General features: G+C 35.4%; 1 protein-coding gene across 2 annotated transcripts in view; it reads right to left on the reverse strand.

Annotated features, from left to right (window-relative positions):
• CDC123 (cell division cycle 123) overlaps window positions 1-19690 on the reverse strand; it is a 95613-nt gene that overhangs the window by 38115 nt on the left and 37808 nt on the right. For both annotated transcript variants that reach the window (XM_027838785.1, XM_027838784.1), the window contains exons 5-7: window positions 17714-17809; window positions 12760-12866; window positions 1703-1751 (exon numbers count right to left, since the gene is read on the reverse strand). In XM_027838785.1, coding sequence (XP_027694586.1) covers window positions 1703-1751; window positions 12760-12866; window positions 17714-17809 — 252 coding nt within the window. The remainder of the gene's footprint in view (window positions 1-1702; window positions 1752-12759; window positions 12867-17713; window positions 17810-19690) is intronic.

Genomic DNA, 19690 nt, shown 5'->3' on the forward strand with positions numbered 1-19690 from the left:
CGATCATATAAATAGCATTTCCAAAGTTCTTAATATATAGCTGAATAACAAAAATCCTTAAAGCCTAGATTATAAATCTTATAGTTGGTGCAGTGATAAGGCACTGGGCCTAGTGTCAGGAAGACCTGGGTTTAAATCCAAATTCAGACACTTACTAACTGTGTGAATGTGGGCAAGTCACTTAACTTCTGCCTGCCTCAGTTTCCTCATCTAGGAAATAGGGATAAAAATAGCACCTCCCTCTCAGGGTTACTGTGGGAATAAATGAGATAATATTTTTAAAACACTTAGCACAGTGCCTGGGATACAGTAGGTATTATATAAATGCTAGTTATCATTGTTATTATTACTGCTGTTATTATTTCAGTTCTTATGTTCCAACAAGATGCTGCCATATTTCTGACCAAGCTTAAGAAAGAAACATGCTAGCAAAATCTCAACAATATAATGTCTTATTAAAACTTGGAAGATGAATGAGGAAATCAGTAAAAAATACAAAGTACCTTTCATCATCGTAAGTTGCACTGATTAAAAGCCTTTACCATTTAATAGTTGTTTAATGGCCCAGTAAACAATGATACAGTTCTGAATTATAGGCCTTATTTGCCCAATCTAATAAGAAGACATACTAATATGGAAACTTTTACCAGTTAAAAAAAAAGCTGAAGTTATTGGTATAATTAGTATCTTGTTTTGTGTGTAGTTGTGTGGTTTGTCCTTTTGTTCTCGAAGAAGACCATGACATCAAGGAGATGATGACATGACTTGCAACTGACTTTGATTTGAGGGAGGGAGGGCTGTGCAAGGTCACCAGCCTCTCCTCCAGAGCCACCTGGGTCCAACTGGAGATGGCTCAGGATGCAATGGGAGACCCTGGCCCTTTTAAACCAAGGTCTTTTCAAGTTTTCAAGGTAATGCTCATTCACTGAATAGGCCTCTTTAAGAAGTGAGTCAAGGGATGGTACCTTTAATTAAAAAAAAAAAATCAAACTGGGAGAGGAAGACCCTCAAGGATTGCTGGTCAAAAGAGAAACAGTTACTATTTGCATTCACTCTGAGCCAGGAAAGCCCAAAAAATAACCATTAAGTGGTGCTTGGGCAGGGATCTATTGTTGTCCAATCTATGAGCTCCAGAGGGAATTGGGTTTAAGGCTTGGTCTTTGAGAAAGAAATCTAGCCAGTAAACCCCAAGTTAACTAGGCAGCTTCCAGCCATCAAAATTTACCTTTCTTGGGGCAGAACACCCTCAGGTTAGTATCTATAAAATATCAGTAAAACCATAAAATATTAGTATCTATATCTTATTAGTGTATTCATTTGATCAAATTCTTTAATCATGATCATAAAAGAAAGATGTAGGATGATAAATCTGAGGTGTCACATTGATAAAAGACACACTGTTTTATATAACAATGAGGAGGATAATACAATTGTTAGACAAGTGGATGCTAAAAACCATACTCCTTAATAACAGCTCTAGAAGAGACTAAAGAGCACATGGATAAGTAGAGTTCTAAGTTCTCATCTCTTAAAAAAGAAAGGCATAGAATTTTACTTTTCATGTAAGAATAAATAACACTACTTACATATCTAAGTCTGGACTAGTCAAACCACTTCGACAAATTCAACTCAACAAACATTTATTCAGTATTTACTAAGTACCAGACACTGGTGTATCAAGAAAAAAGAAGGCTTTCCTTACCTCATATTCCATACAAGGATCTGGGGAATCATCAGTACAGTGAATAAACCTTTAAAAGAAAAGTATTTCTACTTTATTTTACTTGCTGCCACTTTATATAAACTGACATACTAAATTTATCATTTAAAAGATTAATATTTTGTTGAAATATTAATAAAATTTAATGAGAAATCTGATTGGACACAAGAATATAACTCAAAACAATTACCATTCTATATGAGGCACAATTTTTAAAAAAGACAACCATATATACATATATATAGTTTTTTATTATATCAATTATGCTATGATTTTCTTTGTGAGGGAAACTTACTCATTTAGTAATAATTGTAATGAGCATAAGGAGATGATATTTATAATGATAGTATACAGTGAATCAAAGAATCTTAAGATTTGGAAGGAACTGATAGGTCACACAATTTAAGTTCATACAGGAATGATCTCTTTAATACCTACAAAATATAGCCATTTAATCTTTGCCCGAACAAATTCTAGTGATTCAAACCTTACTATGTGACAATGAACTGTATTCCATTTTAGTATAGGGGTAGTTCTTAGATGCATCTTACTTTCTTAGAAGCATACTGACCTGCTTCAAGACCTGTGGCCTACAATCTCATGAGTGAACAGTGTGATGTGTCAACCAAAAAAAAACTGCTATGATGTGGGGCTGTACTAAGAGAAGCAGAGCTTCCAGAAACAGGAAGCTGAAGTCTCTCACCTCATCTATAGTACAGTGTTTAGTTCTGGGTGTGACAGTTTAAAAAGGAAATTGACAAAAACTAGAGTGTTCAAAGGAAGGAAGCCAGAACAGCAGGGCCTTAAGTCTGTATCACATGAGGATGAGGTGAAAGAAGTGGACAGGATAGATCAGCATGGAGAAGTGAAGGTTCAAGAGGAAAATGACAGTTGTCTTCAAGTATCTGAAAGGCTGATGCGTGGAAAGAGGATTTTCCTCATTCTTAGCCCCAGAGGGCAGAATCAGAAGCAAATGGTAGAAGCTCCCATTAGGAAATTTAGGCTTGATGTCAGCCAATAATTAGAAAGTGGCTGCCACCCAATAAGGGCTTAATAAATGTTTAATGACTATCCAAAAGTGCAAAGGGCTTCAAGAAGTGGTGGGCTGCCCCTCTTTAAAGGTCTTTAAGCAGACCTTCAAGCAGTCACTTGTGAGGAATGTTGCAATAGACAGTCCTTTCACATATGGATTAAACTAAAGGGTTGCTGAGGTTCCTTCCAATTCTCAAATTCTGCAATACTGTGATTTTATTGGGCTGAAGTGTACTTCCCTATCACTCCCAAGCATTTGGTTCTGGTTCTACCTTCTGAAGTTGAAAAAAAAAAGTTTCACATCTTTCTCATGCAGCTATTACATAACTATAAAATGAGAGGGTTGGATTAATGATGCTTAAGGTCCCTTTGAGCCCTAAAGCTATGGTTCCATGAGCCTCAAAAGAGCAACCAATACTGGAATGGAAATTACTGGTCATCTGTCTCTTAAAATTAGCATTTAAATTATGGAAAAGAAAGGAAATCTATACTAAAAAGAAGACAGAATAGATGATCTACTATGTCATAGGCTTATAGAATCACAATCAGCAAGGTGGTACAGTGGATAGAGTTCTGGATATGGAGTCAGGAAGACCTGGATTCAAATACTGCCTCAAGATACTTACTAGCTGCATGATCCTAGGAAACTCACTTAAGTTCTGTCTGCTTCAGTAGCACCTACTTGCCAGGGTTATTGTTGTGAGGATCAAATGAGATAACAAGTAAAGTACTTTACAAAACCTTAAGGCAATGTGTAAATGCTAGTTTATTGTTATCACTATTATCATATTCTCATAATTATTATCATTATTATAATTAATGAAAGCTGGAAGGGACCTTAGGAGTCATCTAATTCAATCCCTTCATTTTATTAATAAGGAAATTATCTACCAGAGAAGTTAAGTTATCCAACCAAGGTCACACAACATTGATATTTATTCCTTTTGTTTTTATGTCCAGTTGAACAAAGAATAATGTGAAAACCCATTACAAGTTAAAAAACCCCAAATCATCACACAACTTAAAGTTACAAAGGCTTACATAAATTAATTTAAAACTAAGAACAGCAGCATAAAAATAACATCTTTCACAATGTTTTGCTAACACTTTCAATAGTGATAATCACACTGAAAAGTTTAAATACCACTTAGCTATTTAGAGCACTTATCAGTAGGGATGAAGTACTTAAACCAATTTTTGATTTGATACTATCACTACGAAACCTGGGTAATTGTTAGTGGTTTCCTAAAGATCTGATTCAAGCTGCAGATTTATAAGCTTTCCTTACAAACCTGGAAAACTCCACATAACATCTTCAGTATAATTGCTAAAAAAAAAAAAAAAAAGTTTGTTCATCCATTTGTTTACCTAAGCAATTTAGGCATTCCCTGGCAGAGGGGGAAATTATCTCCCTGTAAAATGCCTAGGGGAAAAGTTTCCTACCTAATGTTTCCCTCTGGTACTTTCAAGGCTTGGTCTGGTAAATCAGAATTAACCAGCAAGCATTTAATAAATTCCTATTTTGTGCCAAAGTACTATGGAGAAGCAGACAGAAAGCAAGCCTTAAAACCCAGAAGAAATGGGCTCAAGTCATGCCTCTGACACCTATTGGCCATGTGAATCTGAGCAAGAAATGTTACCTTTCAATGCTCTAAGCCATTCTCTAAGAGGAGATGCTAGAAGTCCCCATGCCAAAGAAATCAGAGACCCAGTCCCTACCTATCCTTACTATGTGTCGGGCACTGTGCTAGTTGCTGCACATATAAAGGCAAACAGAAAAGCATCCTTGCCCTCAAGGAGCTTACATTGTATTGGGAGAGACAAATAGATACAAAGCAACTGTGGAAAGCAGGCTGGGTGATAAGGAAAAGTTTCACATAAAAGTGGCCAACAGAAGTAAGTCTTGAAGGACACCAGGGATTCTAAGCAACAAATGTGAGGAGGGAGCACATTGAGGCTGTGGAAAAGAAGCACTGCAAAGGCCTGGAGATGGAAGATGAACTGCTATATATGAGAAGCAGCAAGAAGATCAGTATGGCTACTGTATGGGAAAGTATGTGAAGAAGTATAATGTGTAATGAAGCTGGGAAGACATTAAACACCAATTAAAGTAAATGACAGGCTAATAAACGTCAAATTTTCAACTGTAAACAAAATTTGATAGTTTCCACAAGTCATAAGTTTCCAATAGACTATTTTAGAGCTCATAAGTTATTAGTGGTAGAAAAATCCAAGGGGAATAAAACCATATATGTAACAGGATTTTCTTAAATAAAGAACCTACCAAAATAGTTTCTGGTTCATCAAAAGAAAAATATGAGTTCTTAACAGTGTTTGTGCTACAACCTGGTATTTTAGTGGGTAAATGTTATTTAATCCTGTTCATATTTTGTTCACAAAAAAGAAAGCCTAGCAGACTTTACAATGCTTCCAGCATAAGATACATAAAAGATACAATAAACTGACTTTCAAAGTACAGGTGAGAAAGCTGCATTATTTACTGATCATAAAAACACTGGTATAAGATGTTTTATAATGCAATGGCAATGGACAAAAAAAAACAAACAATAAATCTATGTTCAACTCTTATAAGCAATGGTGCTCAGCTTAAGGGAAATGGACAAAATAGGAATGGTTCAATTTCTACTCCTATAAACTAAAATAGTAAAATTCAGCTTTAGTCTCAAAAAGGCAAGGAAAAACTTTAAACACAAATTGCAGCAAAGTCTCAAAAGCACATGTTGAAAAGAACCTGAACAGCCATCCTTGAGACTTGTTATGTGGCATCTCTGCAAGCAGCATTTGCAACAAATGGCTGTATCTCCCATAATTGCCTTGCTGAGCCACACTGCTCCCCAGAAAGGCTAGGATTATAACTGCCTCACATTAAAAGGTAATCAAGTGGATAGCCAATGGGAAGGGGGAAAGAAAGAAAAAGATCAATATTCTTTCCAAAAGAGAAAGTTTTTAATTTCATTTGAAGACTTCTGCCAACTTTGACACACAAGCATAAATAACAACAAATATTCAATAGATATTTAATTGCATTATCATTAGATAATAAGCTCTCCATAGAATAAACAACTGAAGGACAGGAAATGAGAAATATTGAAGAAATCTCCAGAGCCTCATACAATGACTTAAAGCTATTTGGTATTTCATAAATGCATGCTGAATTGAATATAGATTTGTACATGGGGAGAAAAAGGCCAGTAAAAATAGTTTCCAAATAAGAAATGGTTTAAACCTATTTGGTAGCCTTAAGCAAATAATCTGTATAAGATCCATTAGTTTAAAAGTCTAGAAAACCCTTTTTCCAAATTATAAACTCAAGGACAGCTAGATGGCGCAGTGGATAGAGCACCGGCCCTGAAGTCAGGAAGACCTAAGTTCAAATCTGGTCTCAGACCAAACACCTGACACTTACTAGCTGTGTGTCCTTGGGCAAGTCACTTAAGCCCAACTGCCTTTAAAAAAACAAACAAACAAACCAAATTATAAACTCAAGGTTCTTGGCAAGATTATTGTATTTCATCTAGCCTGTTATTAACTCTCCAAAAAAGTAACAAAACTATGACTAGATAATGTTATATAATATATAGGGTAAATGCAAATGGAAAAATATACAAATACAGATACAAATACAGCAAACCTACAATACAATACACTAGGAATACAAAGCTTATACTACTCAAATCTGTTTAAAAATAGGACAAAAAATTGTGGAAGGTGGGAAGATAGTGTCTGTTGTCAATTTAAAAAAAAACAACAACAAAGGACGACTTTGATGACAATTTCTATGAAAAACCGTGAGCAATACTAGAAATTATCCAACTAACTAGAATTTAGGGAAACGATGTAATTTGTTCATGATTTGTTGGGAACAAGACTTTGCCCAAAAGCAGAAAAGAGGTATACATTATCAGTTGATACTTATTAACTACAAGGCATTCATAAATCCTTTTCTTTTTTCTTTCATTTCTACCTGGCCGACTTCCCCACAATGTTCTCTAAACTTAAGTGAGTCTAAGCCTTGTGGCTTACCTTGTGCCTTCATTAGTAGGCATTAATTATTTATTGATGATTATGATGACAACTATAAGCCTCTTCCCCAACAGACACCATCTTTGACGCTCAAAGTGCCGTTTGAGAAGATAACTGATTCATACTTGCAAAGTCAAATAGAATTAAATAAACATCAAAATACTGCTAGGATCCAGCTACATTGAAAACACTAACAATATTCTGTGGGTAGACCTTCTGTGCTGAGAAATTTTCTTATATATAAAAACAGTTGTATAATATGTAGCATTTCACAGTCTTTCCTTAAAGAACAGAAATTAGTACTGCAAACAGCAGTCTATCAACTGGAGTCACATCTAGCATCTGGGCTCCCACATTCAATATGTCAGAATCCCACTTTTTAAATTATGTAAATCATTCAATTTTTCAATTCTGTTCTCTTCAGCTCTATTACTGGAGTAGCACTCAACTACATTAATTAATATTTATGAAATATTTTAAAGATGAAAAATGTTTAACTCTCATTATAGTTTTAATAAGCAACTTTTACCCAATTAATACAGAGGATCTTGGTTAGCATGTCATAACAAAGCATTATCCTTGCTACCTAATTAACAACAAGTAATAGAATTTTGTGTACTAAAATCATAAACTATTAGTCACATTACTGATCATTTTTAATAAATACATATTTTCACAGTAACATATATTATGGAAATTAAGACAATTATTTATCAGTGAGTTTCTTGCCATATGGCTTATAGCTGGTTTAAAAATACAGTTAAAATATAGTTTTCATTATCCTTCACAAGGTATCATGAGCACTGAAATAAGTGTGAAACAAACAGATCACACTTTAAAAGAAATCTCTGAAAATCATTCCCCTCAGGATCACTACTGAAATATACTGCTAGGCACATATATTCACTAAATTTTGTAACATAAATTTAAAACAAATTTTACTTACTAGATTCAAATTACTGAACACATAATTGTTAATACCTTGTATTTTATTGTGAGAAATTTCTGTTACTTAAAAACAGTTAGCAGTAGAGTATAACTGGGTATCTAGCCTTGCAAAACCAGAACTAAGCAAAGTTTTCCCCATGTTTTCTAGTATGATCTCACAGACTCAAGATGAGGCTTCTCTTTAAGATTTTCTCAAAATTAATGTTACCTCAAGATAAATAATCAAACACTATGGAAAACATCCATTCACGTAAAGGAAAAGAGAGTAAGAGTACAAAAAATTACAGGGAATTTTGGGTTCAAAGCTTCTAAAAAACCTGCTCTGGCTGCTGGGTATGAATAACTGTAAAACCAAATGAAAGCTTCTATAAGATTCCACTTTTTTGGCTTCTCAATATTAACGAGAGGAATGAACAGAAAAGAAAATGTTAACGAGATCTCTAGGAAATGAGCTAAATGTGAGTATTAGGACACAATTTTTCAGAGTTTAATGCAAGTTTCCACTAAAAAGAATTAAAGCACAAAGATTAGGATGTCATATAAATCTCATCTTAAACTTCACTAGCATAACCTAAAGACAAAGAACTTCTTTTAAGTAACGGTCAAAAGTCAGTGTCCAATGATATATTTGTTCTCCAGGTTATTTTCCTGTTGGATTTATGATTAATAATGTTTTCAAGGCAATTTTAAGAAAAAAAAAATAAGGAAAATAGCTAAGACACCCTAAGCTAGAATTAAGACCACAACTGACATGAAAATAAACAGCCATTTCTCTGAATTTACAATCCCCTCAACAACTAATGAATCCATTTCTCACCATTTAGCATTCTTATTTACATGTCACATGAATATCTAATTTTTGTTTGCCTGGGTCTTACATTTAATCAAAAAACAATAATTAATGAGAGGAGCCTTATGACTTAGCTCTTACAATCATTTTAGGCTGTTTGACTGATTATGTCCATAAAAATAATTCAATTAAGAAAATACAGCACAGATTAAATATGTTCGGTGCATCCTATTTTCTTTACCTACTGCCTTTCCACGACCCTTCTTTGGAACTTCCTTCTTTGTATAAGAAATCACTTCTTCAATGCTGAGAAAGAGCATAACAAGCAATTTTCCATAACAAGAATACTACCTAATTGAAACACTATTGCATTGTTGGAGTTGTGAACTGATCCAACAATTCGGAGAGCAATTTAGAACTACGTCCAAAGGGAAATAACACTGTACACACCCTTCTATCCAGCAATACCACTACCAGTTCTGTATCCCAGAGAGATCATAAAAAAGGGAAAAGGACCCACACGTACAAAAATATTTATAGCAGCTCTTTTTGTGGTGGCAAAGAATTGAAAGTTGTGGGGGAATGCCCATCAATCGGGGAATGGATGAACAAGTTGTGGTAGATTAATGTAATGGAATACTATTGTGCTATAAGAAATGATAAATAGGCAGATTTCAAAAAACCTGGAAAGGCTTACATGAACTGATGCTAGTGAAGTGAGCTGACATTGTACACAGTAACAGCAACACTGCGAGATGACTGTCTGAGCAATATGATGATCCAAGACAACTCCAAAACACTCCTGATAGAAAATGCTAGCCATATCCAGAGAAAGAACTATGGAGTCTGAATGCAGATCGAAGCATACTATTTTCACTTTTTTTGTTTTTTCTTTCTCATGGTTTTTCCCTTTTGTTTTGATTCTTCTTTCACAACATAACTAATATGGAAATTATGTTTACCATGATTGTATATGTATAATCTATATCAGATTGCTTGTTGTCCTGGGGAGGGGAGATGGAAGACAGGGACGGATAAAAATTTGGAACTCAAAATCTTACAAATTGAATGTTGAAAACTCTCTTTACATGTAATTGGAAAAAAATAAAATACTATTAAGTATAAAAAAAAAAGAAACCAAGAATACCACCTGCCTTGAACTACTTAGCTATGTCACTGTGGACAACCAAATATCAATTAACAATCATTTATTAAGTATCTTCTACATGACAAGCACTGTGTGGGCACCGGGGAATCAAATTAGCTCCCCTCTGATTCTCAGTTTCCCTTTCAATAAATTGGGGATAACATTACTTCTGCTATCTATCACAAAGGTTATTGCAAGGAACGCATTTTGTAAAGCTTCAAATGCTACAAAAATGTAAGTTATTAGAACATAATGCTCCAATAAAAATTTTTTTCAAAGGGAAACATCACTTTCCTACAAGGAAAGTCAATGTACTTTCAGGAATCTTTCAACTTAGTTTATGAAACTGAGCTCTCATCCTAGCTCTGCTACTAAGCAGCCATGGGACTTTGGACAAATTACTCATTTAACCTCTTTCAGACTGTTTCCTTCCTCTGTTAAAATTACTTCAACTAAATGACATCTAATTTTTCTACCATCCTTAAAAATCTAAAAAAAAAAAATTAATTATATGAATGAAATTGTTCTTACCAGCAATTTTACCTGGTAAGAGGCTCCAGAGACCAAAGCCTTCTATGAGAAACACAGTTGTATTTAATGACTAAAAGATTTTCACATGATGCTGCTCCATGCTAATCATTTTGCTAGTGATTACCAAGAAATAGTCCTAGAAAGGGACAAACTATACAGTAATTATAAATCATCAGTAATCCCTATATAGTCACCCTGGCTCGCTTAAGGAAAAGGTTCAAAACTCAGTCCTATCTATTTGCCATAGCCAACTCCCAATCATTTATGAAGGCTGACATTCTATAGGTAAATACCCTTATAATTTATAGTTTCAGGTTTAGCAACTGATTTTACTTCCTCTTCCAAAAAGCAGAAACAAATTAACCTAAACTGGCCTTTCCACCTTCTCTCTACCTCTACTGCAATAGCAATTGAAAAAATAAATTATATTAGTCAAAAAGTAAATGAACGGTACCTGAAGGATCAACTGGCATACTTAATATGTTTAATACAATAACCACCCCTCAACATTAGATAATCAAAAGATGACTATACTTTGTTTAGAAAGGAGGAAAGAAGGTATTACAGATGAGGAAATGGAGGCTCACAGAAAGATTAAGTGAGTTGCCTGTGGTCACACAGTTAATAAATTTCAGGGGCAGAAATTGGACCCAGCTCTCCTCTGACTGCAAGTTTAATGCTCTGTCCACATTCCAATTATAGGTGCTAAAAATGTAACAGTTAAAGAACAATTCTAACATAATTCACTTAAAGGCCATCTGAAGAGTTAAGTGTCACTTAAGTATTACAAAGAATTACAAAATCATGATCTTTTTTCACAGTGAAAATATATTTCCCGGAATAAAAATGCTGTTTTATCAGAATTAAAACAAAAGCTATAAAATTCGTAAGAAAAATGATGCAAACATAAATACAATGTTAAAAGAACCAAATGTCAAAAATACATATATCTTCTGTCTTCCAGCCAAACTGACCAACTTACTGACCCCTGAACTAAGCGTACCCACCTCTTTCTTCAGGTCTCTTTGCCCCTCAAGCCCACAGTTTCCCCCTTCCCCCTCTTCTCTTCCAATTCCTTTGGCTTCCTTCAAGATTCAGCTTATATGCCACCTCCTTTGGGAAATCTTTCATGATTCTCCACCTCCACTTAGCACAATCTCTCTCCTCAAAGCATTGTGCAAATACTTATCTGTTTATAATGCTGTACCCTCCCAGTAGAACATATGGTCTTTAGTGGTAGAGATTTTTTCCCACATTCTCTTTGTAGCCCCAGCACTCAGAATAGTTCCTTGCACATAGCAGATATTCAATAAATGGTTTTTGGATCAGATTAAATAAATTATGAGCACTAATAGAAATAAAATCTCCTTATGAAAAAATACCACAGACTATCCCAATGGTTTTGTTACAATGGATTTTGTTAAAATGAATATATTCCTAAAAATAAAGTGCCCAGGATGCAAGTCCCAAAGATGAAACAGAGCTGTCCAGGTTTTGTGAAGTGAATCAGCAAAAGAAATCAGGTACTTTTAAGTGAGTAGGCAGAAAAGGGAGGCATAGACAAATCTAGCTCCATGCTTCTCCCTCCCATGTGCTCCAAGATTGGGGCTGTTTGGTGCTTTATGCAGGTGGGGTTAGCTAAATTTTATTCAAGACATGGAGAGATTAAGGGAAACTAGAGAATAACTGCAATCTGAAGGCAGGACATGTAAGCTCAACACAGCAGTTCTTTCAATCTTTATAACACAAATAAGGTAAAATCAGGCTCCTTGATTTGAGAGTGACTGTTCCATAACAATCACAGAAAATCTTTACTATACAGGATTATTCACTGAATGTATTTGATTTAAACAAGGTCAACAAAGTTTCATTTCAAAAGGCCATCCCTGGGAAATGTAAGTGAATACAGGGCTGGCCTCAGATCAAGAAGACCTAGGTTCAAGTTCCATTTCTGAGTATGTGACCCAGGATAAGTCACTTCACTGTTCAGACTACTGAATATACTGAAGAGAGGGTGCAGTCCTACACTAGTAAAGGTAGATGGGCAGGCAGTCAATAAACATTTATCAAGGACTTATTGTGTGTGAAGAGCTGTGCTAAGAGCTGCAGACACAAAGACAAGCAAAAAAGAGTTTTCTCCTGCAGGATTTCCCCACATTGGGGGCACTTCTCTGGACTTCTCCATCATACTCCCACGCAGAGTGTCTTCCCTTTTCTCCACACATCTCACTTTTCACCTCCCTTCTGTGTACCATTTTACTCCATTAGACTGTAATCCCCTTAAGGGCAGAGATTGTCTTTTTTCCTTTTCTTTGTACATCCAGTGCTTAGTACAGCAACTGGAACATAGTAGGCATTAAAAATGTTTACTGATTGATTTGCTGACATCAATGAAATTATAAGTCTAATCTGTCTCTCTCCTGATGCTACATGCAGAGAGATAGCTTTGTTATACACAGAACTGTCCTTTGTAATAAGAGTACTTACTGTAATGGGACTTTACCTGTGGAGTAATAAAGCATGTGTTAGAACCACAACTCTACTTACGGTTGAGTAAAGTCATGAGTAATGAAGTCTGAACTCTTGAAAAGTAGAAAGATGTCACTGAGGGTTTTACACTTCAGAGAACTATTCATCGCTATCCAGTAAGCATCCTAGATAATCAAATACATTCAAGACAAATTTCTGTTAGTTGCCATAAATAAAATCAAGTCTATAACCAATCAACATTGTATATTACTTCAAATGAAAAAAAAGTTGAGATCACTAAACTAGATGACAGATTTAGCCATCATCTCCTTAATCAATTTCAATGACATGTATTTCTAAAGAACTTCTGAACTGCAGTAATTATCTCCGGAAGCCTTGTCCCTAAGTATTAAGATATGCTAATAAGGAGCCTTTTCTATGAGAATTATGTCACAAAGATGTTTTAGAGAACCTTAGCAAATGTGACCTGGGTACCTCCCAGTGTTTAGCTCACTTAGGCTGTTTTTAAAATAAGGAAAGAGATTTAAAGAACATACTCAATCTCAAGGGATCTAAGTGAGCTGGGGAAGATGGGCGTCAAGTTCCAAGCGTCCCTCTTGCCAAAGGAGAGGGAATCTTTTACATTCCTCTTACCCCTATGTAATAGTGGCTAAAACACTTGGAGGCAGAGTTAGGGCATTTGGGATACCAGTTCCAATTGTTTTACAGAAGCAAGTGGAACACTCAAAGCTACAGAGAATGCTCCACATGGACCTCTGAAATCTACAAACATATCTACTGTACATGTTCAGATAAAGTAACAGAACATAGAGCTAGCAAAACAAACCTAAAAATGGAAAACTATTAGATTATCAAGATGCTGTACCTTAGTACATAGCAAATATTTATTTTGGAAAGGAGAATTACAAAAAATAATCAGTCTCAAAGTATAATCAACTCTCAATTGTGTGTACTACCTGAAGTATTAGTATGGATAACTGAAAACAATAACAGATACTCCACCTACTGTGGAAGGGGAAATACATCTGCTCCCTAAAGCAAGATTTCTTAATGTAGAAAAGTTCCAACCTAGTTGAATGGGAGGGAATTATTTTGGCATGGGTAAGGATTACCTACATGTAAATAATAAGAAGTTGGCTGTGGTCAAATTCAAACCCAATTTTCACGAATTGTATTTATCTTAAGCTCTATCCTTGGTCAGAAATCTGTAAATGTTCTATTACTTAGCTTAAACTTCATTCAGTTCAAAGGAAAGAAAACTGAGATAAACTGCCAAAATGAAACAATGAATATTTCCATAAATATTGATGCTAATAGGGTTCAATATCATCATCACCCACTGTTTCCTCTTGTCTTCCTCCAATATCACTTTTTGCAACCTTAATCACACCTCCTTCTTTTTCTTTAGGAACTTGCTCCAGGAATGGAGAATATTGTTGACCAAGTATTCTAAGTTCTCTGAAGGCAAGGAGTTTCCCACTTTTGAATCTCTATCATGTTCTAGCATAGTACTTGATACATTATAAATGCCTGTTGCTTAACTGACAAATGTTCAATCACTTTCTCTAAACTGGCTGCTTCCCATCTATCTACAAAAAATGTTCAGATTTCTCCAAATCTAAAAAATCATTCACCTGATCTTTCTACCCTCCTCTACGCCCCCAATCTTGCTATATATATAATATATATATGTATGTATGTATGTATGCATGTATGCATGTATATAAAACAACTCATTATTTTTACTCCCAAATGCTCTCCTCTTCCTAACTTCCCCATTATTATCAGGGGTACCACCATCCTCTCAATTCCCCAGGCTTGCAACCTAGGCATCATTCTCGACTCTTCAGTTTCTCTCCCACTCCCTCAAATCCAATTTTTGCTAAGGTCTGTGAATTTTACCTTTGTAACATCTCTTAAATTGCCCCCTTTCCCTCCTCTGACACTGCCACTACCCTGGTATAGTCCTTTATCACTTCAGACGTGGACTACTGAAATAGCCTGCTGGTTGGTTCTACCACCTCAAGTCTCTCCCTACTCTAGCTCACCCTCCACTCAGCTATCAAAGTGATCTTCCTAAAGTGAAAGTCTAACCATATTACCCCCTACTTAATAAATTCTATTGGATCCTCAGCACCTACAGAATCAAATATAAAATCTTCTGTTTGGCATTCAAAGCCCTTCATGACTTGGCCCTCCCCTATCTTTCTAGTCTTCTTATATCATTCCCCCACCACCACCCTCACACCTTGCTACACACACACAGGGAGACACACACAGATACACAGACACAGACACAGACACACAGACACACAGACACACACAGAGGACACTCCATCTCCTGGCTCTGGCCATTGTCACTGGCTGTCTCCCATGTATGGAATGTTCTCCCTCTTCATTTCCACCTTCCGCTTTAAAAAGAACTTCTTTCAAGCCCCAGCTGAAATTCCAGTTTCTGCAGGAAGCTTTTTCTGATCCTCTTTAATTCTAGTGCCTTTCTTATGTTGATTACTTCCAACTGCATATAATTTGCTTGTACACGATTGTTAACATACTGTTTTCCACTGAACTGTAAGCTCCTTGAGAACAAGGACTAGCTTTTGCCTTTCTTTGTATCCTCAGAGCTTAGCACAGTGCTGGGGTACAGCAGGCATTTAATAAATGTGTTTTGACTTAATGACTGACTGATATTCCATATTTCTTGGCCTTTTAGGGGACAAATCTCTTGAAAAAATATATAAAAGGCCTCCACTTCCTCACCTCCCACTTTCTGTTCAACTACTTGAAATCTGGCTTCTTCTCACAACACTCTACTGAAACTTTTCTCTAAAAGGTCCTAATGACCCCCAACTACAAAATCAAAAGGGTTTTGTTTTTTTTTGTTTTCTTCCCGCATTACAGCATTTTCTTCAGCATTTGCCTTTACCGGACAATCTCTTGTCAGTTGGCTTCAGAAACAACCACCACTCTTGCTACCCTTTGTCTCATTCATTCACAAGATTTCAACTACCATCTCTACAGGGAGGGCTCTGATTTTGAAGTCAGGAAAAATTTTCTAACTCTCATTCAATCCATAAACTGGAATGGAATGCTTGGGAAGGTAGTGTGGTCTACTTTACAGGTCTTCAAACAAAGGTTAGATAACTTCTTTTCAAGTTTGTAGTTAGGATTCTTTTTTAGATATTGGTTGGGCTAGATGATTTTTGAGGTCTCTCCCAACACTAAAATTCTGTGATTCTGATTCATTCCCAAATCTGTATCTCTAGCTCTGACTTATTTCTTTTCTTTTTAAAAAATTTTACTGGTCTTTTGTTTTTTAAACCTTTTATTTCCCCAAACCCTCCCTACTCCAACCTCTACCCTATGGAATACTCCTCTGTCACCAAAAAAAAAAAAAAAAAGACAAAATAAACTAATTCAGCAATGTAACTAATAGCATATGCAACATCTGGCACCTACTTGCTCCTCTATTACTGTCAATGTCATCCTTGCCTCTCCATCACTTTCATAACCAGTTAGTTATCAAATCCCACTAATTCTATCTCTACAACATCTCACTTCCATCACCACAGTACAGGCTCATAATAATATCCACTTGGACTACTGCCAAAGTCTCCTGCTTCCACTTTTCCCTTACCTCTAATCCATATACTTCATGCTCTGCTATACTAATTTCTTTTATACAAAGACTTGGCCAAGTTATTTTGTTCAAAGTCTTCCATGTCTCCCTATGGCCTATCAAGTAAACTTCAAACTCAAATTCAAGACCCTCCAGAGTCTGCCACTGCCATGCCATCTCAGTCTTACTTCATATTACTACACATCTCAAACTATACTCCAGGATACTTCTCTGTCCCCTGAATCTAATTTAATCCAACTAGCACTTGGTAACAAGGGACAAACATTAAGCATTTATTATGCAAGAACTACACTAAACACTGAGGATTCAAAAACAAAATGAAAAAGAGTTCTTCCTCTAATGATGAAGATTAATGGTAATATTCTTCTGGAGACACGTAAAAATATAAATGATCGCTTGAGAAGGTAGGAGAGAATATTAACAAAGGAAGATTAAGAAAAATTTTCCCATAGATTGGGACACAGGAGCTGAGCTTTTGAAGTCTTAAGAGCTGGAGTTGAGGCAGGAGTGAATTCCAGCCACGAGGGCAGCCTGTGCAAAGACCCAGAGGAGAAAGATGTCAAGTGTTTAGGGAAAAAGGAAACAGGATAGTTCAGGTTAGAACATACTTGAGTATATAGTTGGAATATCTAGCAATAAGCCTGGAAAGGTAGGTAGGAAAGAGCTTGAAAGGAAATAGGTGCCCACTGTTTGGAGAATGACAGAACAAATCTTGGTCTATGACTGTAATATTATAGTACTGCACCACAGGAAATAGCAAATAGGAAGAATTCAGAGAAACTTGGGAAAACTTCTATGAACTGATACAGAGCCAAGTAAACAGAGCCTGGAGAACAATTTACATAATGATCACAATATTATAAAGGAAAATAATACTGAAATAATTCAGAACTCCTATCAATGCCTGTTCACATAAAATTTGTCTGCCTTTAAAAAAAAGAAATCCATTCATGAACCTTTATTACTACATTAACAATTTGTTTAAGAGTTAAGAAACAATTTTCAAAAGCAAACTCAGTTCTAAGTCCCTCTATTTCTAAGTCCTGTGATATTTTAATTCTATTATTTTCAAGAGAGAAACATTTCTCTGTACACTGAGGTAGATGGCTATGGTTTTGAAAAGGACAGAAACTACCCTTCTCAATTCCAACATAGTTTAGAAACAAAATTTGAAACTCCTTCTGGCAGGATCTTGTATCAGACTCAGAACAATATAAAACCAAACAAAACAAAAGAAAAAAAAGGATATAAAACAGAGAAATGGCCATAAGCTCCTAGAATCACAAAACTGATCAGACCAAAAGAACAAAAGGGGGGAAAAATTAAAATAAGGAATGATAAAACAATGAAAAACAAAATCTATGTTCTTACCCTTGGTGCACTCCAGTTAAGTTTAGGAAATACACTACCCCCCAGGGAATTAATGGCTTCTTGAACTTTAATGGCAAACTCCGGAAACTCTGGTGCCTGAAGAGAAAGAAGAATAATTTTGTCATGTTATTCACTTTATCTCACTAAACATATAAACAGTATTAAGAATAAGGTAGTAACAGATATTAGAAAGGGAGTTCAGAACACTTGAGTATCAACATTAATTAAACTAAATTAAACCAATGATTAAGATATACCCAGGAATAAGGGAAAGGAGAATATCAGAAACACTTAGCAAAATACTGATAATCAAAGTCAATGTACAATATTTTATTCAAAGCAAAAATAAAACTTATTAGAAATCTCTGAGTTGAGAAAAAAAATACTTTGATACCTCTTAATAAATCTGCCTGTATGTACAACCGGGGTTCTTTTTTTAATGAGACATGGTGTACATAATAGTATATATGTTGCAAAGAGCTGGGGGGTAAGCCGGCCTTCAGAATGCCCAAAGCCAGTCAAATAAAATTCTACATTTGAGAAAAAAAAAATCAGCATCTTGGATAAATTCCAAAAAGACTTTATAAGAATGAGTAATAAATGATGCTTTAGTATGGTATTTAAACATTGCTATTTTCAGAAGAGATTTTTATAAACAAAAATCAAAAATAGCACCTTGGTGAAAAGCTAAAATTTTCTTTGCCTATTTGATTGCTTTTAAAATGCATGTTTTACATGCTCAAGAGATTATAAAATATTCTAACAGTTCACCTGAATTAAACATGCACTTCTAACACTTTAGTTAAGAGAACTAAAGTTGACTAATGCTACTGGACACCTTACATTTATATTTCATGTCAATAACAAATAGGGCTACATGGAAATCAACTTGTAAAAAGGTAAATAAACCATTAAAAGAAGAAGGATGGGAGAAGGGGAGCAGAAGAGGGTGGAGGGAGAGACATGTGATTTAAAGTACAAGGTCCACAGAGACATCCATGCAATACGCTTGTTTTCAAGTGCTGCCTCCTTGTGGAGAACTGTTGTTTCTGAAAAAAGATGCTCTTGCTTTTCTTTTTCTCTTTTTACCAAAAACACTGTGATCAAAAAAATTCATCATGGAGTTCAAAACTCACTTAAAGTACAAAATTAGATAAGAAACCAAACTACCTAATTATTGATTTGTTCTTATCTGTGATGATCCCAAAAAACTACTCAAGTTTCAATGAAATTTACACATGAACTAACTGTAGGAAACAGGGGCAAGGAAATATCTTAAAGGAATTAATGGCTAGAGAAATTAAAATGTTTATCACACACTCAGAAATAGGTATTAAGAAAGATGGCTCATGGCTATATAAAGAAGCAATCAGAAGCTTAATACAGATGTCTTTCCTTCTGTTTCTACTACCATTGATCATTAGACAACAGCAATAGCTTTCCCAATTTTCCTACAGTCTTCATGGAATCACATAAACTTAACGCTGGAAAGGACCTTGGAAGCCACCTAGTCCAGTTCGTCGCTTTACAACAAACCCAACAGAGCATCATCCATCTTTTGCTTAAAGACCTCCAGTGAGGGGGAACCAAAGTTTCAACTTCCAGTCTAGACTATTCCTTCTGTACAGGTATTTCAAATTAGATTCCTGACTCATATCTATCATTCATGTTCAACCCCTATATTAAAAATCCCTCACTTTTTAATTACTTCTATATATCAAAAGAATTTCACTCACCTATTAGTAAATCAAGAAGGGACGATGAATTTTTAGAATGGTGTACACTAAGTCAATAATTCATTTGTGAAACCTCGATGCTGTAGGTGACTCTTGTGTTTTTAAAAACCAAGGTAGGTTCTGGGAGCCAAGATGGCAGAGTAAAGGCAGGGATTTAGCTGAGCTCCCAAATTCTACTCCAAATAACTTTAAAATAATGCCTCAAAATAACTTTTAGAGCAGCAGAACCAACAAAAGGATG

Source organism: Vombatus ursinus, unplaced genomic scaffold (assembly GCF_900497805.2).
Source record: "Vombatus ursinus unplaced genomic scaffold, bare-nosed wombat genome assembly UNPS02014830.1, whole genome shotgun sequence".
NCBI classification, from domain to species: Eukaryota; Metazoa; Chordata; class Mammalia; order Diprotodontia; family Vombatidae; genus Vombatus; species Vombatus ursinus.